Source organism: Octodon degus, unplaced genomic scaffold (assembly GCF_000260255.1).
Source record: "Octodon degus isolate 3935 unplaced genomic scaffold, OctDeg1.0 scaffold00005, whole genome shotgun sequence".
Taxonomy (NCBI): domain Eukaryota; kingdom Metazoa; phylum Chordata; class Mammalia; order Rodentia; family Octodontidae; genus Octodon; species Octodon degus.
The window spans coordinates 32,984,477-33,009,550 of NW_004524581.1; the positions used below are offsets into that span (position 1 = coordinate 32,984,477).

The following is a 25,074-nucleotide window of genomic DNA, read 5'->3' on the forward strand; positions in this document are numbered from 1 at the left end:
CGGGGTGGGGGCAGGTGCTGGCGGTGTGGGGAGCTCCTTGGGAACTGCAGGTGGTGTGAGGGGGACAGTGCTAGCAGCAGCAGCAGCAGCAGCAGGCAGGACGGCAGGCTCTGCCTTGAGCCGCTTGTCAGGAGCCCCAAACTTCTCATCCAGACGCTTGAGTTTCTCAGCACAGGCAGCCCGGCGCTCCTCCTGCATGCGCCGCTCCTCCTCCTCACGGCGCCGCCGGGCCCGCTCCACAGCCAGGGAGATCTCAGAAGAAGACTGCTTTCGACGCTGGCGCCAGGCCTCATCCTCATCCTCGGGTGCAGGCGGCTTGCAGGGCGGAGCCCCGCGGTCCTGTAAGGGGCAGAACCCCGCAGGCCAGGTCCATCAGTCACCAGGCTTTCTACCACGTCCTCCACAGAACAGCCACTGCCTCTAGCTAGGCGGGGAAGGACTGGACCTGGGGTGATGGCCTCTCGGGGGGACAGAGCTCATCCTCATCTCTTCTTCCTCCCTCCTTTGGGACCCCAGGTCTTCTTATTCACCCTCACCAGCACCCCAACTTTCATCCCAGACTCCCTGAATACGAAGGACATTCCCAAGCTTTCCAGACACAGGACACAGCCCTCCCTAGGTTCATGGACCTTAGCCCTCCCTCTGCTCCTGAGTTACCCCTCCCACTAGAGGCCCCCTCCCCTCACGCAGACACTCACTGGGTAGTCCCCAGGCGGGCCCCAGTTCCCGGCGGGGCCCCGGTGAGGTGGGGGTGGGGGAGGCTTTGGGGCAGGAGGCCCCAGCTCTGTCTCTGGAGGCCGAGAGGTCTCTGCCCAGGCCGTCTTGGGAGGGGGCGGCTCGCTGCCAGGGGAGGTGCCCTTTTTGCCATCTGCTTCAGGGGGCCGTTCCTCACCAGCAGCGGGTTGGGAGTCCTTGCTGTGAACAGATCAACAGTGGGATTAAGCTCAGCCCCAACCCACTCCTGTCCCTCCCCACAAGACAATGAGGCCCTCTGCCCAGCCCCAACGCACCGGCCCTCAGCTCCCTCCTCCTCAGAGTCTCGCCCATCTTCCTCATCGCTGAACTTGAGTTTTTCAGTGTAGTCGACCTCCTCATGGGCCCCTGAGGGAAAAAGCAGGAGCTGAGACCCACACTTCTGGCCCCTGAGTCCCGGATGTCCCTCTACAGAACAGTGTCCCTGCATGCCCCTCCTGCACCAGTCCAGATCTGCTATGCCTGTCATTCTTGCTCCTGTCCCGCTGGGCCTTGGTTTCCTCCACAGATCTATCCTGCCTTCCAACAGCCACCTTTCCCACAAGCAGTTTCCACTTCTTTCTCTGGACTTTGCCTTTCAAGATCCAACTGTATCCACTCACCTGCCCAGCCGTCATCATTCTCCTGGTCCAACTGGTCAAACTCTTTGAGATTATCCTCTTTTAGAATAGAAGGCCGACCCACAGGCTCTACAAGGCGCATTGGTGGCCCTGAGCCCCGAGGACCTGCCACACGGGGGAAACGGCTGTATATGTGGGGGACAGAAAGAAGATGGCATGCTGTACAACCACATATAAAACTGAGCCTCCTGGCTAAACCATTTCCTCCCTCAGTAGGCTTCTCCTGCTTCCACCCACAAACCCAAACCTAGATTGCTCACCTGGGCCCATCAGGAGTGGGGTATCTGTAAGGCCCCTGGGGTCCATAGGGCGGAGGGAACGGGAGATATGGGGGATACATCTGCAAAATGGCCCAACAAAAGCTGTTTAGAAGGGCCCTCCCACAGCCCGCCAGCCTTCTGCCTTGCTAATGCCCTCCCATCCTCCTCCTGTCTCACAGGTGTCTGCTTCTTAACCGCACCCCGCCTCCCCCAAATACTAAGTCTTGCTGGCTATGTTAGCGTCTGGTGCAACCATGCCAAGATAAACCATCCAAACTCACGAAGGGCGGCATCATCCCGCGATAAGGAGGGAACTGGGGTGGGCCTGAAGGCTGCAGTGCCCCCCGGGGATCGTGACCATGATGAAGTTTGGAGTCCGGGCCCTCCAGCTCATCAGGGCCACGCCCACCTCCGTCCCTCCAGGTTGTAGAATCTGTATTTTGGAAAAGAGAGTGGAAAGAGGGAGAGAGTAATGATTCAGGCACAAGAGAAAGTGACTGCAAGGGCCTCTGAGACGCGACAGCCAGCATCCGAGGCAGCCACTCACTTTGGGGGCGGAGGCTTGGTCCTGGCCCAGACGACTGCTCGGCAGACTCCCTTTCCTTGGCAGCCTTGTCCTGGTCGCCAGCCGCCTGCAGGGTCGGAAATTCCTCTCGAGAGAATCGTGACAGTAGGTTTGATGCCCTTCCACCTGTTGGAACAAGGATGAAGAAGGGACAGCCACACGTCCCAGGGACGTGCCATAAAAACCAAGGCTGACAGGCACAGTCTGCAGGGCCCTGCTGAGACTCACCCCAGCAGTGAGTGAAAGAGTCTAGTCCCCAAGAGAAAAGGACAATTCCGGGACTCCCTCCCAGAGTGGAACTGAATGTGGGGGCCTAGGTTCAGCCAAAGCAGATCAGGGACCCTCAGGGCAGCCCAGCCTCCAGCGTAACGCAGACTGCTCACAGAGCTGCGCTCACCATCTCCGTGTGCTCCATGGGTGACGCTGGCCTGCGCCCAGGACTTTACCCCGCTTGGAGCCGAAGGAGTGTTCTGGGGAGAGAGAATAAATGGTGAGGTGGGAGGGGCTGCCCTCGCCCTCCCCGACCCTCCAGCTCTCCAAGTACCTCGGGGGCTGTTGGGGGTCGCTTCACTTGGCTGGGGGCAGGCGTCTGTGAAGCCGGCAGCGGCTGCAACTCCGGCGGCTGAGCAGTTGAGGCATCGGAACTGTGGAAGTGCGGAATGGGACCGGTCACAAGGGGACGTGAGGTGCCGCCCTAATTCTCCAACTGGCAGCACGCAGGGCCTGACCCCAGGTCCACCACTACGTTCACCAACGTAAGACCACGCTTCGTGTTTTTTCGTGTTCTCCCTCAAACCTCAAGGAAAACTAAAGTGCCATTTCTCAGTCATCTAACAGGAAGCCTGGAGTAGGGCCATAAGGAGCCTCCCTCTTTATCGCTACCTTGACACAGAGGCTTGCGACTGGGCCAGACCAAGCCCCATTCACCCTGAAGTACAAAGTAAAACTTCTGATGGCTCTAGGTTTCCCAGGCCTCTGTCTACCTCTTGGGGTCGGACTGCTCCTGTTTGCTTGCCCATCCTGTTCCGTCTTTCGGGACTAGTGAGACATTGGGGTCATTGCCTTTGTTCTCAGCTTTCAGGCTTGGAAGGTTGGCTGGGGGTGGCATACGCCGGGCAATGGCAACTTTCCCGAGACTCTGTAGGCCATGGCGAGGGGCAACTGAAGAAAGGTGGAAAGAGGGTCAAAAGTCGCCTCACACAGGAGATCTAACAGCCTCCCTCCCCACACCCACTTACACATCCTCGATGACCTACTATCCACTTACTCCCAAGTTTTCAGAAGCCACCCTTCCCTTCTGTAACCATCCTGGAAATCCCTACTGCAAAGGCCCAAGTATACATCTATTACATTTGTCGCTTTTATGTGAGATGGTTGATCTGGAGCCTGCAAGGAGCAGGCTGGCCCAGATGTCACCAAATCCACAATGTTTCTGCCTCCAATTCTTACGTGTCCAAAGACAAGGAACCAAGACACGCCTTTGTAGGAGGTACATGGTCGCCCCAGAGCCCCCCAGCTGCGGGAAGCCTGCAGGTAGGAGTGGGAGGGCTCTGGTGCTGCTCTGGCCGGCAGCCTCTACAGCAGCTGCTCTCCTGCACGGAGCTCTACAGTGGACACCCATCAAGCCTCCCCCACATCAGAAACATCTTGCAGTGCCCTCACCAGCAGGTTTCTGGATCTCTAAGGACTTGCCCTTATACGTATCAAACAGGTTGAGCGAGGAATACTTCTTTCCATCCTTCCCCTTGGCAGTCGGCCCCGAGCGATCGGACATTGCGCTGGAAGCTCATTGAGTACGTTGGGTCCTGCAGGCACCTCCCCCGAAACGTGCCGGAGCCTGTGGGCCAGACAGCAGCATGAGTCTCCGCGGCCTCCACAGCCCCAACAGGAGCCCACAAGCTCCCTCCCACTCTCATCAGGGGCCCGACTCATGGCCCTTCAGGGTTCTTTCCCCCAGCCTATATAAACTTTCCTGGCTTCCTTAAACAACGACAATCTATTCAGTATACAAATGCCACATTCCCTCTTTCCATCGGACACTTTTTGTCAAGAAAAAATAAATGGGTAAAAACCTAATATCCTTCCAGTGTAAACACTCTTGTATTTGTGCCAATGTAGAAAGGGTAACAGCCTCTTCATTACTCCCAGAATATTCTCCCCTCGCCAAAATAATCTTAGAGGCCCACAATAAACCAGGACGAGCAAGTCCAAACCCCAGAGAAAACCAGAGCGAAGCCTACAACTCCATCATAGAAGACCAACTTATTACACCCGTGCGTTAATCACGCCCCTGGGGCCTGGGCCCCAGTTCCCTTCCTGGCAGCCCTAAGTCTCATCTGGGGAGTTTTGCAGGAAGGTATGTTGGGAGTTCAAGGATTTTATGAGCTTTCTCCACCACACTGGGAGCTGGTGTCAGGGAAATCCTCGCAAACAGGGCCTGTACATGCGTCCAGGCCACAAAACTCCAAGTATTTTCCAGACCCCATCTCTTCCTACATTTGCCTCCATCACGACTCCTAGGAATAATCCTGTCTCCAGAAGCAAACAGCTAAGAAAAACAAAGGCCCACGGAGCTATCCGGAGAACATCCTGTAACCATGGGCTAGCTACTAACTTTCATTTTCCTATCATTAAAAACCTCCATGAGCAGTCACATCTTTGCCTAGCAGGCCCTGCTCCCCAAGCAGGCCGACCTCCACCCTCCCTACAGTCTATGATGACCAGCTATCATTTGTGGGTGGTCGTAGTGTAAAAAGAAAGCGACCGGAGATGGCGAGAAGAGACCAGGCAGGCCCAGGATGGAAGCCCAAAGCTGGGAGGCAGAACTTCACGACTGGAGATGTGAGGACGGACTGCTGGACTGCTTTGTAGGTACTTAAGAAAACCAATCTAGCAAAAGAAACGTGCTTAGAAAAAGATAACAAAATCGTGCAACGAGCAGACTAAGACGAGAGCATGAAAGCAGATGGGAACAGTACGTGAAACCAGGAAAGGCTGTGCGAGGAGAAGGGAGGCAACGTCAGGAGACCGGGGAGAGGCTGGGCGGTAGCGCAGGGGCAGCGCGCTCGCAGGGCAAGCTCAAGGCCCTGGGTTCAAGCCCCACGACCACAAAAAGGGGGGAATGAAAGAAAGAAAAAGGGACAAGGCGAATGGAAACATGAAACGGCAGAGAAGGTACCGATGAATGTGGGAAAAGGCAAGGAAGAATGTGGAAGGCAAGGATGCGGGATAATGCACGGTCCAGAGGCCTCGACGCGGAGGGGAGCCCGGGAGGGACACCGGGGCGCGGGGTCCCGGCACCGGGCAAAGAAACCCTCCAAGGGGAGGGAGGTCCGGCGGGCGCGGCCCACCCCAGGGCGCCAGGGCGCGGGCCGACAGATGGCCGCGAGGGTCCTGGAGCGCCGAGGAGGGTGGGGCGTTACAGACCGAGGAGCGGGGGTCGCTCCCCGAAGCCACAACAGTGGGTGGTACCGACAGCCCTGAGCGAGGGGCTGGCAGTGCGGGCATCCAAGGAGAGGTACCGGAGGGGGAGGGGCGGGCAGGCCGGCAGCAGGAGGACAAAATGGCGGCGACTAATGGCAGCTTCTCCTCCCCCTCCCCGGCCCGCCGCCGCCGCCGCCGCCGCCGCCGCCGCCACCACCGCACCACCGCCGCCGCCGCCGCCGCCGCTCAGCGCTGGAAAAGGGCGTCAGCACTCAGTTCGCCCAGACTCACCTGGCCGGGTGCGCGAGGGTCTGGGACCCGGGTTTAGCGGCTCCCCGGGGCGGGATGGCGGTGGGGCGGGGGCGGATGGCGGCGGATGGCGCCGGGTTCGGCTCCTCCCGTCTCCCTCGCTCACTCCGCGACTAGGCTCCGACTAACGGCCCATCCGGGCAACCGCCGCCCCCGGGAGTGCCCCCCCACTCCCGCCTCCCTCCGCGGCTGGGCACGCCCCCTACTTTACATAAAGGGCGGGGCCTTCTAGCTCACCCCTTACTTCCAAGGCTGTCCTTATTTTTTAAAAAAGTGTGCGGCGCTTTTAGGGGTTATTTACATAAAGAGGAGGGAGTTACAGACGGTAAGACACTGATTGGCTGAGGGGAATAGCTCCCGGCGTCGGCCGTTGAAACGTATACAGGGGGGCGAGAATGCGACGCCGGTCGGCCGAGTGGTTGGGGCGCACAATTTATACGAGGAATAGTGGGAGTAAGAGGCGGGGCGTACGTCGTGCGTCCGTGGAAAAAGGGAGTGGAAAGACGTAAGGACGCCCGACAGTGGAAGAAAGATACAAGGCCAGAGGTGTTTTCTGCGGAGACGGAAGGGCCGCGGTGGGCCCACGGCGGCTTCAGCAGAGGGTGGAGTTCACCTAGACCCCGGAAGAGCCCACGGTCACGTGTCCCTTCGCGAGGGGTTACGGCACCGGGGAGGCGGGGCCTGTCGTTTGTTAAATTTTGTCACACAAATGAAGTGACTAGAGAGACCAATCCGAGGGTCCGGAGAAGCACAGGCGTTCTTTGGACAAGCTCTTATTTGCATAATGTATGCAAATAATTTGAACAAAGATAGGCTCAGAATAATCTTTCTCAAGACACCGGCAACCGGTGACTAAGCGGACATTCAATTTCTTAACCGGTAATTTTTATGAGTAGATTTTTACATTTGAGATTATTGGCAATTTGTATTCTTTCAACAAGAGGTTTCATTTTACAAAAGGCAAGTACTATTTTCTCCTCTTTGTCCTTTACTACTTGATTCTAAAAGCTGCTCTCCGTGAGTTATAAGAAATTAAGATAGGTAGAAAGGAGACAAGGGAGATCATGATTTTAAAATTGTACTTTTGAGAAAAGCTAGTTTCAGGACACAAAAGTTTTTCAAGCCTTTCTTCCTCCCGGGAAAACACAAACATCTGTCTGACTCTTACCAGTGTCCATTAACTACACAGTAAACACAGGGCATGGTGGCACTCGACTGTAATCCTAGCCCTTGGGAGGCTGAAGTAGGAGGCATTGTGAGTGGGCTGCATAGTGAGTTCAAGGCCAGTTTGAACTACATAGTGGGACCCTGTCTCAAATCGAAATTTTTAAATAGAAAGATGGGCAAAACAAGCCGCTGGGCACAGTGGTGAGCCAGCACTCTGGGAGGCTGAGGCAGGAGGATTGCAAGTTTGAGTTCAGCCTGGGCAGTTTAGTGAGTTAGCAAGACCCTGGCTCAAAAATAAAAATGGGGGTATGGCATGCTCCTGTAATCCCAGTACTTGAGAAGCCAAGATAGGCTTGCAACAAACTTGAGGCCAGTTTGAGCCACAGTTAAAAGACTAGCCTGAGCTACATAGCAGGACCCTGTCTCATAAAAAGAGAAAAAAAATAAAGGACTGGGAATGTGGCTCAGTGTGAAGGCCCTAGATTCACTCCAGCATTGCCCAATAAACAAAACGCAACGCACTTGTAAACTGGGCTGTGGGCAAGTGATTTGCACCTGTAAATTGTTCTTGCCACAGGCCATCCTGAAAGGAGGCTGCAGATGAGTGGGCAGCAGATCTCAACTTGCCACCTGGGAAAATGGTTTGCACTCCGGTGGGCCCCCAACAGGGGACCTGAGCGACACCAGGAGTCACACCCTGGCTCCCCATCCTGCAAACCAGGCTTCACAGCTCGGTGTCTGACTGCTCACTCCTAAGCCCCGCACTCCCCTGTGTGCCATTTTTCTGCTAAATAAGTCTTGTCTTTGCTCCCTACTGGTATACCTGAGAATTTTTTCTGTGACAAGAATCAACAAACTATGAGTGGGGTGAGCTGAAGCTCCAGTCCTTGGGAAGCTGCCCCAGAACCCATCTGGTAGTATCAGATCTACCCATTGACACCACCCGATGACTATTTTACTTACTTTATCTTTTGGTTTATTTATTTAGGGGGGAGACGAGATCTTGCTCTGTAGTTGAGGCTAGGTTCACCTCCCTGAGACCAATCCTGCCTCTGCCTTCTGAGTGCTGGGATTACAGGTGTGTGTCACCACACCATGCCATCATATAATTCTTAAGTTGTCAGGCCTTACATTGGATTCCAGTTCTTTCATCCAAATGAGTTTAGATAAAAGCTTCAGAGAAGGGCTGGGGGTGTAACCATAGTAGAACACTTGCCCAACATATGCGCGACTCTAAATGGGTCTGCAGCACTGACGAAAAAGAAAGGAAGGAGGAATAAAGACTCTGAGCGATTTGTTAAAAACAGAAAGCTCACTGGGTTGGAGACTGTTGGTTCAACTGAATCTCTACTGCTTAAAGAGGCTACTGGGGTGTGGTGGCACATTCCTGTAATCCCAGCACCAGGGAGACTGAGGCAGATCACTGTGACTTTACCAGCCTGGGCTGCAAGATGTGTTCAAGGCCAACCTGAACTGCATAATGAAACCCTCACTTAAAAAGACGAAAAGCTACTTGGTGGTGTAGTGATAAGAGAAAAATTTCCTTCCTAGCTAGACATGATGGTGCATGCGTATAATCCTCACATTCAGGGAAGCTCTGGCAGAGGGATTGAAGATTGTCTGTCTTTCTTTCTTTTGCCTTTTTTCAGGCAGGATTTCACTCTCACTATGCAGGTGAAGCTGGCTTCAATTTCTTTGTAGTCCAAGTGGGCCTTGAACTCACAGTGATCCTCCTTCCTCTGCCTCCTGAGTGCTGGGATTACGACGTGTGCCGCAGTGTCTGCCTGGCTGTAGAATTACAAGTTTAAATCCAGCCTGGGCGATACAGGAATTTAGCAAGACTCTATCTCAAAATAGCAAATAAAAAGGGTGGGAAATCAAGCTATGAGCAAAGGCCCTAGGTTCAATACCCCAAACAAAACAAAGACAAAATCCTACTTCAATTTCTTGACATCGGTATTGTCTTATACTTGTAGAATCTACCTTAGTGCATGGAACCACCGGCTGTAGACACAGAATTGGGGATGGATGGTTTAATTGGGAAAATCTTAGCTGCTTTCCCCTCAAAGACATTTCGGGGCTGGTGAGATGGCTCAGTGGTCTGGGGCACCTACTTGGAACAAGCTTATCAAAGCACAGGGACCGCGGTTCGATCCCCAGCACCACATGCCGGCCAGCCCCGCCCCCTGGTGGGCTGAGCTGGACACACACACACACACACATAAATAAAAATTAAAAAAAAACATTTCTTCCAAAATCTAGGGGCAAATCCTCCAAATAAAACCAAGTTGACATCTGGAAGGGAAAGAAAATTTATTTAATTTAGCTAACTCTGGCTCACAATTTTGTCTTTTTTTTTTCCATGTTGGGGTCCTTAGAAGCCCTTTAATCCCACCAGGCGCGCTCTCTCTCTCTCTCTCTCTCTCTCTCTCTCTCTCTCTCTCTCTCTCTCTCACACACACACACACACACACACACACACGTGCACATGCTGGCTGGATCTTTGCAATTAGGGCAACTCAGAGATAGCTTTCTTGGCCGGAGGACCAGTTGGCTTCTCCTGCTCTCTGGCTTTCTCCTCGTACATCAGGATCCTAGGAGACAGCCACAGGGAACCCATCTAAGAGGGGGCAGAGTCCCAGGGCCAAGCAGCTGGGGTGGGGTGGGGATGAGGCCGAGGCCAAGGCCAGGACCGGGCAGAACCCCTCGAAGGAGCAGTGGGGTTCTGAATAGCACACATGGGGTGGGTGGAGGAGACGAGCAGAGGAGGGGTGCCAGGGCTCACATTTTCAGGATGGCAGAGCGCTTGCCCAGCATCATTCTGAGAAAGTCAGGGTAGCTGAACGTCTCCCCAGAGCTGCTGGACACCTCTCCAATTAATTTCTTTAGCTCTAGGTGAGTCTTGGGGACCCCAAGTTTCTCCAGCATCCTTTTCAGGGACATGATATCTGGAGGCAGAAGACAGGAAGAGGGGGCTGTCCTCTCTCCGCCACATTCCTGCCTGGGGCTGGCAAGAGAGCCCACCGCAGCCCAGGCCCCGCTGTCCCAGTCTCGCCTTTCTCACCGATGTCTCCGTTCCCATTCAGGTCGAACTCCATGTATTTCCCTGAGCGAGGGGAGCAGGCAAAGTTAGCATGCACTATAGCTGGGGCAGGGGATGGAGGAAGGGGGCCAGGTGGGGAGAAGTTGGACAAAGAAGCGAGTGGGGCTGGGGGCCCTGTCAACGTGGAGGAAAGTGGGGTGGTAAGAGGGGCAGCCAGGGACAGGGAGGGAGGCTAAGGCAGCTCCTGTCCCCCAAGTGTGGCTCCAGGCCCTGCTGTGGATGTGGGGGCAGTGCCCCGCCCCAGCCCCGCTCTACCCCTTTCCCCTCACTCTTGAAGGCTTCCAGTTTGGTGGGCAGGTCCTCGTCACTGCTGTACTTGGGGTCGTCCAGGAACTGCTGTCAGGGAGGTGAGAGCCAGGTGGGCGCTGCTGCCGGGCCAGGACCAGGCCAGCCCGGGCGCGGCCTCCTCCCCTGCAGTACCTGGTTGATCTCCTCCAGTCCCTCCTCCTGCTGGGCCTTCAGCAGCCCGAAAGCCTTCCCTCCTAGGACAGAGTGCGGCCGCCTTCACCTCTCCTGGCTGCATGCCCGGCCCAGGCTCCCTGCTGACCCTTGGGGCCCTCCCACCGCCCCGCTGGCTGCCCAGGGCCTTGTCCCCTTCAGCCTCCTGCTGTCCACCTCCCTACCCTGCAAATCCCTGGTCTGGCTCATAGCTCAGGCAACGCGAGCACGTAGGGTGATGACCAGGTCCTGGGCGCCAGGCTGTCGTGCTTCTCTGGCCGCCAGTCTCCACTGAGGCCTCCAGACTTCCCCTTTCCTGCATTCCCGCCCTCTGCCTCAGGCCTCACTTCCCCACCAGCTTCTGCTGACACCAGCACCCAGGGGGGAGGAGGGGAGGGGCGAAAGGTCTGGAGAACCGAGAGTCCTTTTTTGTTCTGAGCTAGGTCCCCCAGGCTGGCCTCCAGCCCGCAGGCTCCAGGAATCCTCCCGCTTCAGCCTTCTGAGTAGATAGGACAACAGGCATGTGCCACTACATGTGGCTCCTTGCAGTTCCTCTTAATGAGTCGTGTGTGTGTGTGTGTGTGTGTGTGTGTGTGTAAGAAATACAGTGTGCTGATCGCTACTGGAGAGGGAGGAAAGGAGGGGCAGTCAGAGCCAGTGCATTTATTCTAGTATCAGTAAGCAGCCTTTGAACGTCCTGAGCTCCGGCAAGAGGAAGCCTTGTGCTTCACCAGATTTCACGAGCATGGACGTGAGCGTTAGGAGGGGCGCACGGGGCTGGATCTCGGCCTCCTGTAGATGGCAGGGACTGCGGCAGCAGGAGGAACCACCCGGCGGGCACCGGCGGCAGACACATGTCCCGGCAGGATTGTCCTTTGTGTGCTTTGGGACAGACAAGGGCACCTCTGTCTTTTCCTGCTTTGAAAACTTGAGTGCAATCAGCAGAGCTCAGGAATCTGAGGATTTAAGGAAGTTGTTTTTTTTTTTTTCTCTTTCTGAGACAAGGGCTTGCTGTGTAAGCAGGCCGGCCTGGAGCTCTTCCAGTCATCCTGCCTCAGTCTCCCGAGTGCTTAGGCTTGCAGGCGTGCACCACCTTGCCCGGCACAAGAATGTAGGGTCATTCTTTGGAAGAACTAGAAGTGGCACTAAGCCGTGAGGCTGGCCTCAGGGGTGTGTGTGTGTGTGTGACCCTGGTAGCCGTGGGTTCAGCTCAGCAGCCTCTGACCAGTACTCTCCCAGGCACTGCCTTCGCCCCACGCCACCACGGCTCTTTGCTGCTCCGAGCAGCCAGCACAGAGCAGCCGTGGGGAGCTGTCCTTGTCCCAGGCCCTGCCCAGGGAAGCTGACCCCTGCAGCGCAGCTTTCACTTCTGCCCCCCTCTCCCCGACCTGAAGGTGGCGGCCTGAGTGGCCCCAGCTTCCCCTTTGTCTCCCAGCTGCCGCTCCCACTGCCACAAGACCAGCAGCCTGTGGGGCCACTGCTCTGGGCTCCTGTTCAGCCAGCAAATGCTCGCTTCTCTCCTCTCCTTTTCGCTGCCCCCCTCTCTGTATTTGAGGTTGAACATGGGGCCTTTACACTGAGCTCCGGCCCCAGAACCCTCATTCATCCCTCCATCTGTTTAGTGCCAGAGTCTCACTAAATTGCTGTATTTCTCAGGCTGGGCTCAAACTTGGGATCCTCCTGCCTCAGCCTCTCAGAGTGCTTGGACTTTTTTTTTTTCTTGGTATTTTTTTTTTGTATTTTAGGGAAGGGTCTACAGGGTGTTCAAGGTCTCACTACTAGATGGGACTCGTAGTGATCCACACGTTTACAGCCTCCCAACAGCTGGGATTACGGGTGCACACCACCACACCCAGTCTCGATTGGCATCTCAGTGTGCCCCAGGAGCAGGGCCAGCCAGCAGGCCTGGGGATAGAACCCCGCCCCCGTGGCTGCTTGCAGGTACTTCAGTCTGCTGAGCTATTTGGCTGGCCCCTCTATCTTTTTGAAGTTTTTCTTTTTTTTTCTTTTTGAGACAGGATCTCACTATGTAGTTCAGGCTGGCCTTGAACTCACTCTGTAGCCCAGGCTGTCCTCCTGGATTCTCCTACACCAGCCACTTCTTACAGCATCAATTCTGGCCCTGTCTACTGATCCTACAAGCTAAAGGGCTCAGTCCCACAAGGTGCCTACACCTGAGATGTCAGCCCCAGCTTTGGGCCTTGTACAGTCCTAAGCACTCAGCTGTAAGTCAGAGGCTGTGAGCCCTGGAGCCCAGCTGTGTGCCGGTGGCGGGCGCTGGGGGACGCCTGTGTCTGCTGGTCCATTATGAGGGTGCCCTCAGGAGCAGCGCAGAGGGAGTGCCCAGGGCCGGCCCCAGCCCGCCCAGCACTCCCAGCACTCCCCGCAGTCCCGCCCCGCACTCCCTGCCTGCTCACTGGCCCAGCAGCTCTCTGCGACCCTCCTTGTGTGTGTGGCGGCCTCACCCTCAGGCCCTGTGGACTCTAGGACGCACCCACCCACCCAACGCACCCACCCAACGCACCCACCCAACGCACCCACCCACCCGGGGCTTTCCAGAAGTTACTTTGTTATCTGTGAACACAGATGTGTTTAAAGGAGCTTTGTGCGGATGGCACAAGGTGCGCTTTTCACCTTTGTCACTCAGGAAGTCCTGCGGGTTGAGGAGCTGTGCCCCAGGGAGGCAGCAAGGACCTGTGCTCTAGCCATGTCCTAGGAACACGCGGTCGTGGTCGTAATGAGAGAAGGGGGTGCAGCAGGGCAGCCCTGAGGCAAGAGCGCGGCTGTCTGGAGAGTAGGCTGCTCAGCGGCGGGCTAGGCTCGGACTTTCCGTCCTCTTCTCTCCACTCAGAACGCCAGGATTACGGCGTTGGCCACCATGCTTTTATTCCCAGCGCACTGCCTCCTAGACTGGTGCGTCTTGGCAGCCTTCCATGGTGCTCAGGAGAACTTCCTGGGATGGAAAAGGTGACCCCTGCCCCGACTCTGGGACCAAAGTGGAGCCTGCAGCCACCGGGCCCATGAGAGCCTCCGCTAGCGGCTCCCGGGAGGCCTCCAGCCTGAGGGTCCCAACAAGGTGGTCGTGCGCCTGCAGCGAGGCGTCCGCTGGGAACCCGGGAACCCGGGAGATCGCGTGCTCCTGGGAGGGCGCTGGGCTGCAGGGCACAGCTCCCGGCAGGAGCGCCCGGGCAGGGGCTGGCTGGCGCTTCCCCCAGCCCCACACAGCATGTGGTACACAGGCACGGGTGGGTGGGGCCAGACCGACCGGATCGGAAGCCCTGCGGGGGCCAGCGACAGATCTTAGTAAGCACCTCCAGTATCTTTGGTAGACACTCGGGTCTGAGCACCACTGTCCAGAGAATGAGGGTGGGTCCCGCGCTTCTACACCTGGCTGGGCCAGCGCTGCGAGTGCCCACATAGCCTGAGGACACTCCGTGCCTGCCTCATCTGGTGGCTCACGTGTGTAATCCCCACCCTCGGGGAAGCTGAGGCAGGGGGATGGCAAGTTTGAGGCTAGCCCGGCCGTCTTATGGACACCCTGTCTAAAAACTTAAATAGGAAACAGGTCCATAGCTGGGCATGGTGGTGCACCCCTTTAATCCCAGAACTCAGGAGGCCGAGGCAGGAGGATCGTTGCAAGTTTGAGACCAGCCTGGACTACAAAATGAGCTCAAGGCCAGCTTGAGCTGCACGGCAAGGCCCTGTCTCAAAAAAACAAAACAGGTCTGTGGGTCTTGGGGTTGATTCGGCTTGGGTTGGAGACAGGAAAAGGGGTCACCAATGTCAGGGCTGTTAGTGGCCATCCAGGTGTTCTGGGAGAGGGTGCTGAGCGGGTTCAAGCTGTGGAGCTGCTAGAACCACAGGGACAGAGCCCTTGGGGGATGCGGCGGTGTTGCTGGGGCCTTCACTTCCTCCCCGACTCTGCCCAGGAGACCGTGAAGTGCGAGGAGGATCGCCGCCAAGGGTGCGCCTGGATTCCAGCGGGCCTGGGAGGCAGACGGGCGGGCAGGAAGTCTGCGGCGGGGGTGCTGGGCAGGGACAGCCGCCATTCTCTGCTGCCTGGATGCACAATGCCTTCTCCCAGCTCTCAGGGCCCTGGGGTGGGGCGGGGCATTGAGATCCGGTGAGCTATAAATTGGAGTGAAAAAACATACTAGGCTGGGCGTGGTGGCTCTCACCTGTATGTAACCCCAGCACTTGGGAGGCTGAGGCAGGAGGATGGATTCGAGGTTGAGACCAACCTGGACTACAAATTGAGCTCAACACCACACTGACCTGCACAGCGAGACCCTGTCTCATAAAAGACCCCCCACCAAGAAAATGTACCACCTTGCCTGTAATCCTGGCACTCAGGAGGCTGAGGCAGGGAGATCACAAGTTCAGATTCTATCCAGGGAACTGAGCAAATTAGCAGGACCCTAGCTCAAAATAAAAGTGGAAAAGGAATAGGGATACAGCTCAATGGGAAGGCCCTGGGCTCAAACCTTAGGTTTTTCGGTGCAGCAGAGGGGTAAAAAGAAAGGCCTTTAGGGGGCTTGCGGGTTAGCTCGATTGATTAAAGCACATGCTTGTGCAGTCAGTCAGGTGCGGGGGACCATGGCTCGATCCCCACCTCCACATGTCTCATGAGACCTGCCATTAAAGCAGCCTGAGCCAGAAAAAAAAAATCTTCAAAGTTTTAGGTCTGGCCAGATAGCTCAGGGGACTAAAGAGCACGGTGGCAGGGTTTGCTGTCCCGTGTGCTGTGCTGGCCCCGCCCATGGGGCGGGCTGAGATGGCAATTGAGACTGAGCATAATGGTGCGCAGCTGTAATCCCAGCGCTTGGGAGGCTGAAAACAGGAGGATCACTATGAGTCCGATCTGTGTAGTAAGACCCTGTAGACGCTGTCCTAGAAGACAAGAAAAAAAAAAAAAGAAAACCCTTTATTGATACTGAGAACACGGAGAGGACCTCAGGAAGGGAGCAAGGGTCCTCCGACCTGTGACGGGAAGGCTGAGATTCTGTGGGACGGTTTGCCCAGACGACTTCAGGTGCCACACAAGATTTCTCCAGTCTCGGATGTGAGCCTTCACTAACAGTAAACTTCTCGCCCTGGCTGCAGCACCTGGCACTAGCTTCTGTATCCGCATGAGCCATCATCCTGTTGACCTCTTTGTTCCCCAGACGACACCCCCGTTCAACAGGAAGCAGTCTAAGTGATTCATCACCCCTTCATAACAACCAAGAGATGAGAATGACAGGTTACAGCCTACGTACAGACTGCTAAGTTGTCACGGCCCTGATCCCACTGGCTGAACCCCAAACAACAGCTGCTCTTCCCAGTGACACTTCCTCCTGCTCCTCCCTCCTCCTCAGCCCTGAGTCCAGCTTCCTTTACCTTTTCCGCCCACACAGATGAGCCTCCAGTCAGCCCCTTGTGCGTCCCTGAACCTGCCCCAAGCTGTGCCCCTCGCAAGAGTCCATAAAGTCTCAGGCTCCCTGTCTCAGGTCAGGGGATCCCTCATCTCCCTGCCCTCGGTCTTCTCTGTGTCTTCAGAGTTAATAAAGGCTGAGTGGACCTTTCCTTGCATGCACAGGAGAAGTAAAAGGAACTTGTGCTCAGGGCTGGGGTGGGGAAGGAGGAGGAAGTGGTCCTTGGAAGGAGAAGCTGTTGCATTTGGGATTCGACCATGCAGAATCGGGTTCATAATAATTTAGCTGTCTGTACTAGGGCCGAAACCTATCGCTTAGTACAAAAAAAAAACAAAAACAAAACCCTTGCTCATGGCTAATATTTCTACCTTGCTTTATCAAGGACCACTCCGCAGCTTACAAATTCTCACTTGAGAGCTGGGGAGCTAGCTCAGCAGTCTGGGCGCCTGCCTGGCAAGTGCAAGGACCGGGTTTGATCCCTGGCACCACATGCCACGCGGGCCTCGGAACCCCAGGCACACTGTACCGGCTGCCGAGACCAGATGTGATGCAGGCCTGTGATCCCAGTGCTGGGAAGGCTGAGACAGGAGGATCACTATGAGTACGAGCTGCATAGTGAGACCTGTGCCAAATAAATAAATAAAAGATTTTAAAAGTTTCTTTAAAAAATTCTTATTTGGACCAAGCAATACCAGACTTTGTACTGATGTGTCTTTATTTGTTAAAATTGAACTTTGGGGGCTGGGGATGTAGTTCAGTGGCAGAGTGCCTGCCTGGGAAGCAAGGCCCTGAATTTGATTCCCAATACCAAAACAACTTTTTTTTTTTTTTTGGTGGTACCAGGGATTGAACTCAGGACCTTGCACTTGCCAGGCAAGCACTTATTCCACTGAGCTATCTCCCTGCACCACCCCAAAAAAATTTTTTTAAACAATTGAACTTCGACCTGCCCATATTTGAAATGTATACTTTTATGTTTGAAATGTGTTTTAATATAATAATAAAGAAATATGTGATTTACTTTACTGTAAGTTTTTATTAATATTCTGATAGCTGGGAACAGCACGATGGGTTCATTTTGCTGCATGACTTACACTGTAGGCTTTGGTGCACGGCCACAGGGATGGGTGAAATGGGGTAGCCGAGACCCCTCCTGAACCCTCCCTTGAGCAAGGTAGTGTCCTGCGGCCCCGCCCCCTGGCCCGCACACTGTCCTCCAGCTGCCCTTGTCTGTGCTGCTGCTTTTGGCAGGAACCCTGCGGATGCAGCGCCTGTGTGTGCCCGGAGTGGTCCTGGGTGGGAGGAAAGGGCTCTGCGGGCGGGTTCTCGCTGTGAACGAGCAAGCGTGCCTGTCCTGGCGTTGGCAGCAGTGTGGTTACCAGCAGGGGACCCGGGACACGGTGCACCGCAGGGGCCACAGTGCCTCACCCACTCGCCAGCGCTGTGGTCCACAGAAGCTCTTACGTGGGCAACAAATAATCTTTTAGGGGACAGTGGCAGCAGCTTATGTCTAATCTCCCCTTGTCTCCTGGAAACCACGCAGAGCAGTGAAGAAAATGAACCGTAAGCGGGTGAGTGTATACACACACACACACACACACACACACACACATTTTCAGTAAAGGGAGGAGGTACAGAAAATCTACCAACTACAGAGTGTGTGTGTGTGTGTGTGTGTGTGTGTGTGTGTGTGTGTGATTCTGAGCTGAGCAGGCTGTCCCCAAGACTGCTGCCTCTGGGAGGGTTCAGGTGACAGCACACAGCTGGGAAGTACCCATTCATTTGTGGGGGAGGGGCCACATCCTGAGACAGAGCAGGGTGACCCACAGCGCTGAGGTGAGGGCTGGGGAGGCGGGAGAGGAGGACTGCACGGCTCTCCCTCTGATGTCAAGCATGTCCCCTCTTGGGCACTTGAGCAACAGTGGCCTCTAGGATCTGCTGCAAAGCAGAGAGGCCTGGAGAGGTCCCAGAGGCCCAAGAAGTAGAGGCAACACACAGGTGCCGGGTTTGAAGGAGATGATCACTGTAGCACGGGGAGGCCAGGACCCCCTGACAGCTCTCCTGAGCCCTTGCTCCACCCGGTCTGTCTGATAAAAGCCTCCATCATTGAAATACAAGTGCTATGAGGAAATGGCCGGGCTTCCGTGTGGCTCGTTAGGAGAAAGGCAGAGGAGACGCACATTTGTTTATATGTACTTATTTATTGTCTTTTTGGGACAAGGTCATGCTGTGCAGTTTGGGCTGACCTCGAGCTTGCTTTGTAGCCCAGGCTGGCCTCAAACTCACACTGATCCTCCTGCCTCAGCCTCCCGAGTGCTGGGATTACAGGCTTCCGCCACCACGCCCGCCTACACGCTAGCAACATCAATACATTGCCAAAAGCGGATGGAAATTATAGCCCAACATTCCACCATGAACTGAGAAATAAAACAGTGTGTTGGTGACGGAGCTATGCACCTGAAATACTCAGGGAAGAGAGGACAAACAGAGGGTAGGAGTGGGAACGGGGAGAAAGACGCAGCGGAAGAACGCAAAGGCGTTAAAGTATGAACACTGAAATTCAGGAGGAAGACAGACGTGTACTGTATATTCCTACTTGCAATTCACCAATGACTATTTTTTCCTATTTTTTAAATGCCTGAATAGCTGAGCCAGGCATGGTAGTACACACCTGTAATCCCCGCACTCTGGGACGCTGAGGCAGCATAGCGAGAACCGAAAAACAACAACAAAACTTCAAAGTAAAAAGAAGTGTTTTCCTAAAACAAAACAAGAAAAGGGGAAAATACGTTAGTTTGTTGCAAGTCGGATGCCGCTGTAATCTTTGCTCTCGGAGCGCTGGCGCGCGACGGATAACCAGCGTTGGACCATCTTTCTCTTAGCATGCAGAGGTGAACGAGAAACCAAGCACTATGGCAGAACAAGATGTGGAAAATGAGCTTCTGGATTATGAGGAAGATGAAGAGCCCCAGGCTCCTGCTGAGGGCACTCCCGCACTACCAAAGAAAGATGTGAAGGGCTCCTATGTCTCCATCCACAGCTCTGGCTTTCGGGACTTCCTGCTGAAGCCGGAGCTCCTGAGGGCCATCGTGGACTGTGGCTTTGAGCATCCCTCAGAGGTTCAGCATGAGGGCATCCCCCAGGCCATCCTGGGCATGGATTCCTGTGCCAGGCCAAGTCTGGAATGGGCAAGACGGCGGTCTTCGTGCTGGCCACCCTACAGCAAATTGAGCCTGTCAACGGCCAGGTGGCAGTTCTGGTCATGTGTCACACAAGCGAGCTGGCCTTCCAGATCAGCAAGGAATACGAGCGTTTCTCCAAGTACATGCCCAGCGTCAAGGTGTCTGTGTTCTTTGGAGGCCTCTCCATCAAGAAGGATGAGGAAGTACTGAAGAGAAACTGTCCTCACGTCGTGGTGGGAACCCCAGGCCGGATCCTGGCACTTGTGAGAAACAGGACCCTCAACCTGAAGAACGTGAAGCACTTTGTGCTTGATGAATGTGACAAGATGCTGGAGCAGCTAGACACGAGGCGGGACGTACAGGAGAGCTTCCGCCTGACACCCCATGAGAAGCAGGGCATGATGTTCAGCGCCACTCTGAGCAAGGAGATCCGGCCAGGCTGCAGGAAGTTCACGCAGGATCCCATGGAGGTGTTTGTAGACGATGAGACCAAGCTCACGCTGCACGGCCTGCAGCAGTACTACGTGAAGCTCAAGGACAGTGAGAAGAACCGCAAGCTGTTTGACCTCCTGGATGTATTAGAATTTAACCAGGTGGTGATCTTCGCGAAGTCCGTGCAGCGTTGCATGGCCCTGGCCCAGCTCCTGGTGGAGCAGAACTTCCCCGCCACCGCCATTCACCGTGGCGTGGCACAGGAGGAGCGCCTATCACGATACCAGCAGTTCAAGGACTTCCAGCGGCGGATCCTGGTGGCCACTAATCTGTTTGGACGAGGGATGGACATTGAACGTGTCAACATCGTCTTTAACTACGATATGCCCGAAGACTCAGACACTTACCTGCACCGGGTTGCCCGTGCAGGTCGCTTTGGTACCAAAGGCCTGGCCATCACTTTCGTGTCTGATGAGAATGACGCCAAAATTCTTAATGATGTTCAAGACCGTTTGGAGTTAATGTGGCTGAGCTTCCAGAAGAGATCGACATCTCCACATACATTGAGCAGAGTCGGTAACCACGTTCCTGGAAGGCCATCGCCATCACGCCCTGCCTGCTTCTCCAGCCACAGACAAGTGTCTTTACTGTTGAAAAGCTGTAGATTTGTGTAACAATACATTTTTATTATGGAAGCCTGAAAAAAAAAAAAAATCTTTGCTCTCCTCTATTTTCTTTTCGTGATCTGCAGGGTGAGGGTTTTGCGGGCTGGGGCAGGATTTCTCTGCAGCGCACCAGAGCGGGCGGCCAGCAGATGGCGCTCTCCCCCGGGTGCCGACCCGCAGCGGCACAGGGCCCTGAGGCAGGGCCGCGGCTGTCCTCGAGGCCTCTGTCCCTGAGCTGCGTCTTCCATGTTCGAATTATACCTCTGCTCACCACAGGGAGACTTCTTTTGTGTCAATTGGTGAAAAAAAAAAAAGAAAAAAGCATTAACAGTTTGCTAAGACTGGATATTCAAACACACAAGCATTAAGGATAATATTAGCTTGTGTAATAAATTTTTATAATAATTACTTTAAAAAACCAAAAGCATTAAAAAGAAAAGATCGTTGCTCAAGAGCTTCTTTTAATTTAACATTGCATGTGCAAATGCTAATTTAAATTCTCCAAAGAGCCGGGCATTGTGGCACTTGCTTGTAATCTTAGCACTCGGGAGGTTGAGGCAGGAGGATCGTTGCAAATTTGAGGTCAGCCTGGGCTGCAAAGTGAGCTCAAGGCCAGTGTGAACTGTATAGTGAGAACCTATCTCAGAGAGAGAGAGAGAGACAGACAGACAGAAAGTGAGAGAGCGAGTGCATGGTGGGATTGAAGGGCTTCTAAGGACCCCAACATGGATGAGGAAGACAGTGACCAAGGAGGACAGAGGGGCTGTGCAAGAGGATGGTCACGAGCACCTCCAAGTAAGAGTGGGGACAGCAGGAGGGGCTGCAGTCCGTCCCCGGGCCCTCAGGTGGCTCCTCAGCTGAAGTATCCCCTGCAGGGGGGCACTTGGGCCACAGCAGCCCCTGGTCACAGGGACCCACGCTGCCACCTGAGCTGGGGCTTCCCCGCAGTGCCAAGAGCCTCTTACACTTGGGTTTCCGGTCTCGCATCTGGCGCATCTGGTCTGCTTGGAGGCCGGACCTCCTTGGACACAGGAGCATTTGAGGGCTTCTGCTTTTCTGCTGAGGACAGCAGCTACAGGGTGAGGACAGGGTCCCTCGGGAGCCAGTCCTCCTGTATCCGTGCCGCTGGGTCCTCTGAGGCCCAGGGCTCTCGCGCTGAGCAGCATGTTCTGCCCGCTCCAGAGAGAGACACGGGTGAGGGCAGCAGGCTGGACCCGTGCAGCGCCCGCTCCTGCCCTTTGGCAGCAGGCTGGACCCGTGCAGCGCCCGCTCCTGCCCTTTGGCAGCATTTCCGGTGCAGGAGTGGCCAAGGTCTGTGCGGCAGCAGAGCCAGGACGCTGTGTGCTGTGGGGTCACCTGTCCTCTGAGGGTGAAGAAGTTAGGAGTCTACAAGACACACCTCCTTTTCTTTTTCTTTTTTTGGCGGAACCAGGGATTGAACTCGGGCCCTTGCGCTCGCCAGGGAAGCGCTTATTCTACTGAACCGTCTCCCCGGCCCCCGCACTTTCTTTTCAAAGCTGGGGCGTTGCAACTCTCAGATACTTGTTAGCGCCAGGGAGACGGTTTGTCTGTGGACAGCACGGGTCAGCCGGCCTTCCTCCAACCCTGAGGAGACTCAGCCAGGGTCTGCACTGCTCAGCGCCTCGGAGGCAGGGGGAGGCCCTGCGCTCAGCACCACCTGAAGGCTCCGAGCCGCCCCATCCTCGGCTTGACTGGAGACCTGCATTAACTCAATGCAAAGCTGCTGGCCCAGGTTCTTAGTTGACGAGACTGGCATAGACCTCCCTCGAGGTCTCGGGCTCCTTGTGGTGCGCTCCGTGCAGTGCCCACTGGGTGTGCTGGATGAGGCCTTGCTGACCCACTGCTCTCCGGGCGGGCATAGCTACTAGAACCGCTCCCAGGAAGTGGCTGCAAGAGGAGCTTATTGGGTTTTATGTTTTGCTTTTGAGACAGGGTCTCACTGTGTAGCTCAGGTTGGCCTCAGACTCATGGCGATCCTCCTGCCTCAGCCTCCCCAATGCTGGGATTGCACGTGTGCACCACAACATCCAGCTGAAGTCATTCTTGTAATTCTGTTGTATCTTTGTCATTATCATTCATCTTATTATCTTGGTAGCAAAGATCTTCACTTAGTGGGCTCATTCATATTTTACACCAACTGATGATAAAAGGAAACATCCAGCTCCAGGAGTTCAGAAAGCTGCATCAGCTGGAACGCGGCAGGATGAAGTCTCTATTTTGAGCACAAAAGCCATCAGGTGAATGTTCGGGGGGGGGGGGTTGGTCTGTGTGTTTCCAGACTTTTTGGTGCACGGCAACTATCAGAGGATAGCGTTCTGGATGCGCGTACGCTAGGACTGGCGTCCGGCTCGGGTCCCAAGGTAGGTGACCCAGCAAAGTACTGCTCTGTCATCTATTTCAAGAAAAACACACTCCGGGATCTGTGTTGTGGTGAAAATTCTTTGACCTCTGGGATTCAAGCAACTTCACAATCAGAGTGAATTTTTTCAGCACTGGATGTCAAGGTTCCAATTCTGGGTGGTCAGACTGTTGCACGTGAGTCAAATAAGGGATGATCCAAGTGGGGGGCCATAGCTTTCCTGCTCTGCCTCCAGCTCTCCTACTCTGCCTCCAGCCCCAAGGATCCCATAGAAAGGGGGGTTCACTGGAGCACATTGATGTCGTGATGCTCTTTGGGTCCAGTGGGAGCCCACCAAGCCATGTAAAGCCCCTTGCCGCCATCTCTGCCTCAGCCCTGTCCGCTGAGATACGCGGAGCTGGCCATGTGTGAGTAGACATTTCCTTCACTGTCCAAAAGAATGCGAAGGCGTCCAGCAGCGACACCGAGGTGTCTTGCTGCAGCACGCAGCTGGGAACCGCTCCTCTTGCTGACGGCTGGGGGGCAGGCTCGAGCGAGAGCCTGGGAACCAGGACTGAGACACTAGACAACCTGTCAGCGAGGCCCTGGGACGCAGGAAGACTCAGGCCTCCCTGGCAGGCAGGTGCCAGCCTTGCGCACGCCGAGCTGCTGCGCGCTACTCCAGGGCCTCTGCCTGTGCAAGAGCGAGCCACGCCCGCAAGGCTTTTGTTCCCGCACTTTCTGCCACATTCGCCTCCCTGACTGGCATCAATAAAAGCTGTCAGGGGCTGGGGAGATGGCTCAGTAGAATAAGCGCTTCCCTGACAAGCACAAAGCTCTGAGTTCTATCCCTGGTTCTGCCAATCAATCGATCAATCAATCAATCAATCAATCCAAAAGATAAAAGCCGTGGGCCCTCTCACTCTCGTCCCTGTGCTCCTGAGAGCACCGGTCATCCCAGAGCCCGGGAACTGCAGATCTTTTGCTTTATCTTTTCTTCTTTTCATCTGTGTGCCATACTGCTGAGCGCAGATGCCCTCTGCGGGGGCTTCGGTGGGGTCCAGTGGTTCCCCAAAGGAAGCCGAGCTCGGGCAGTGTGCATGTAGAGCACCCTCGCACCCCGAGGGGCAAGCAGGTCGGCCGACGGACAAGACTCCCAAGGAATCTTTCTTACTGTTCAGGATCAAAGCGGACTGCTCAGAAATGTGCACCAGCTCTCTGGGTAGCAACGGAAGCACTGCCACAAAGGTGCCTGTGCCCCTGGCAGTGTGCCGGCAGCAGCGGCGGCCAGCCCCGGGGGCGGATGCAGTCCCGGGCAAGCCATGGCTGAGGGCATCTAAGGGGCTCGAGTACTGGGTCTCTCCATGAGCAGGTATGTTTTCATTAGTTGGACAGTCATTATAAGTTCTTCAAAACTCTCAGGGCTGGTCAGACAGCTCAGGGGACTAAAGCACCTGCTTAGCCGAGCGCAACAGCTGGGGTTCGAACCCTGGCGTGTCTTGCCGGCCCCGCACCCAGGGCACACTGCGAGGGCCATTGAGATTGGGCGTGGTGGTGCAGGCCTGTAATCCCAGCACTTGGGAGGCTGAAAAGAAGAGAATCACTACAGTCCGATCTGTGTATTGAGACCTTGTAGACCCCAGACGCTGTCCTAAAACTCTCTCGATCTTATTCACTGTGGCTGCTGTCCCCCTCTGTCCCCTGTAGCCGGGCTCCAGAGGCCCCTGGCCCCTCAAGTGCAGGTTCCCCGGCCTCGAAAGGCTCAGTCTCTCACAGAGTCCCATGCTGCTGCCTGGTGGGACTGTGCAGGCAGCGAGGTCACACACTCCTCCTGGTCCCTGCCGGGGCCTTCGGGAGCCGCCAGGCACCACTGCGCTCATCCCAGGGCCACTTCTGTCCTCAGCACGCCACAGAATCTCCTCTTCTCAGTACTCTCCTCCTGGGAGCCAGCCTGGGCTCCGGAAGAGGCAAGGTGCCCAGAGCCCCGAAGCCGTCGAGGCCGGAGGAGCTGGGATCCCCACGGCCCAACTTCCTCCCTCCAGCGGCAGCACCTGGAGCCCGTGCTGGGCCCAGCAGGGCTGAGGGCAGTCTTGTACATTACATTATTCAAAGAAGAACCATTGGGCAATAAAAAGAAACAAACTTTCTTTTTTGAAACAACTCTTTATATGTACAAAAACATAGATGGCTCTTACAGGCTGTATGCAGACTGAGAGGAAGACATAGAGTATGCACAAAGGACTGGCATGGTGGCACAGGCCCGCAACCCCAGCTACCTGGGAGGCCGAGCCAGGAGGACCTCCGGCGCAAGCCCATCCCGGGAGGCGGAGCCAGGAGGACCACTGTTGCAAGCCCATCCTGGGAGGCCGAGCCAGGAGGACCTC

General features: G+C 55.4%; 2 protein-coding genes, 1 non-coding gene and 1 pseudogene across 4 annotated transcripts in view; 1 reads left to right on the forward strand and 3 right to left on the reverse strand.

Moving 5' to 3' along the window:
- LOC111818433 (protein PRRC2A-like) overlaps nt 1-6,096 on the reverse strand; it is a 9,345-nt gene extending 3,249 nt beyond the window's left edge. Inside the window, exons 1-12 of the mRNA XM_023722385.1 lie at nt 5,913-6,096; nt 3,861-4,035; nt 3,182-3,359; nt 2,743-2,842; nt 2,596-2,668; nt 2,181-2,324; nt 1,915-2,066; nt 1,634-1,713; nt 1,356-1,498; nt 1,011-1,101; nt 699-915; nt 13-339 (exon numbers count right to left, since the gene is read on the reverse strand). Of these exons, the coding sequence (XP_023578153.1) occupies nt 13-339; nt 699-915; nt 1,011-1,101; nt 1,356-1,498; nt 1,634-1,713; nt 1,915-2,066; nt 2,181-2,324; nt 2,596-2,668; nt 2,743-2,842; nt 3,182-3,359; nt 3,861-3,972 (1,617 nt within the window). The 5' untranslated portion in view covers nt 3,973-4,035; nt 5,913-6,096. The remainder of the gene's footprint in view (nt 1-12; nt 340-698; nt 916-1,010; nt 1,102-1,355; nt 1,499-1,633; nt 1,714-1,914; nt 2,067-2,180; nt 2,325-2,595; nt 2,669-2,742; nt 2,843-3,181; nt 3,360-3,860; nt 4,036-5,912) is intronic.
- Nucleotides 3,560-3,689, reverse strand: LOC111818770. Its single transcript, XR_002822683.1, has one exon. It is a non-coding gene; the product is annotated as a small nucleolar RNA SNORA38 (small nucleolar RNA).
- Nucleotides 6,097-9,509: 3,413 nt separating the features above from the next.
- On the reverse strand, nt 9,510-10,939 carry Aif1 (allograft inflammatory factor 1). 2 transcript variants are annotated; one of them, XM_023721782.1, is made up of 6 exons: nt 10,824-10,939; nt 10,621-10,682; nt 10,470-10,533; nt 10,162-10,203; nt 9,883-10,045; nt 9,510-9,691 (listed from the first exon to the last, which is right to left on the reverse strand). In XM_023721782.1, the coding sequence occupies exons 1-6, from the start codon at nt 10,846-10,848 to the stop codon at nt 9,607-9,609; spliced, it is 441 nt and encodes a 146-aa protein (XP_023577550.1). In that variant the 5' UTR covers nt 10,849-10,939; the 3' UTR covers nt 9,510-9,606. The 2 variants fall into 2 exon arrangements, with proteins under 2 accessions (XP_023577550.1, XP_004624375.1); XM_004624318.2 differs by having other exon boundaries at nt 10,470-10,536; nt 10,824-10,934.
- Nucleotides 10,940-18,948: 8,009 nt separating this feature from the next.
- LOC101580670 lies at nt 18,949-20,345 on the forward strand (annotated as a pseudogene).
- Nucleotides 20,346-25,074: the final 4,729 nt, after the last annotated feature.

Bases quoted from the DNA above. Each gene is read 5' to 3' on its own strand.
- Aif1 (XM_004624318.2), bottom strand. From the start codon at position 10,848: ATGAGCCAGACCAGGGATTTGCAGG. The intron at 10,683-10,823 runs GTAGGGAGGTGG...ACTCTGTCCTAG, and splicing joins CCAGACCAGGGATTTGCAGG to GAGGGAAGGCTTTCGGGCTG. The intron at 10,204-10,469 runs GTGAGGGGAAAG...CCCCTCGCTCAG, and splicing joins CAAACTGGAAGCCTTCAAGA to GGAAATACATGGAGTTCGAC.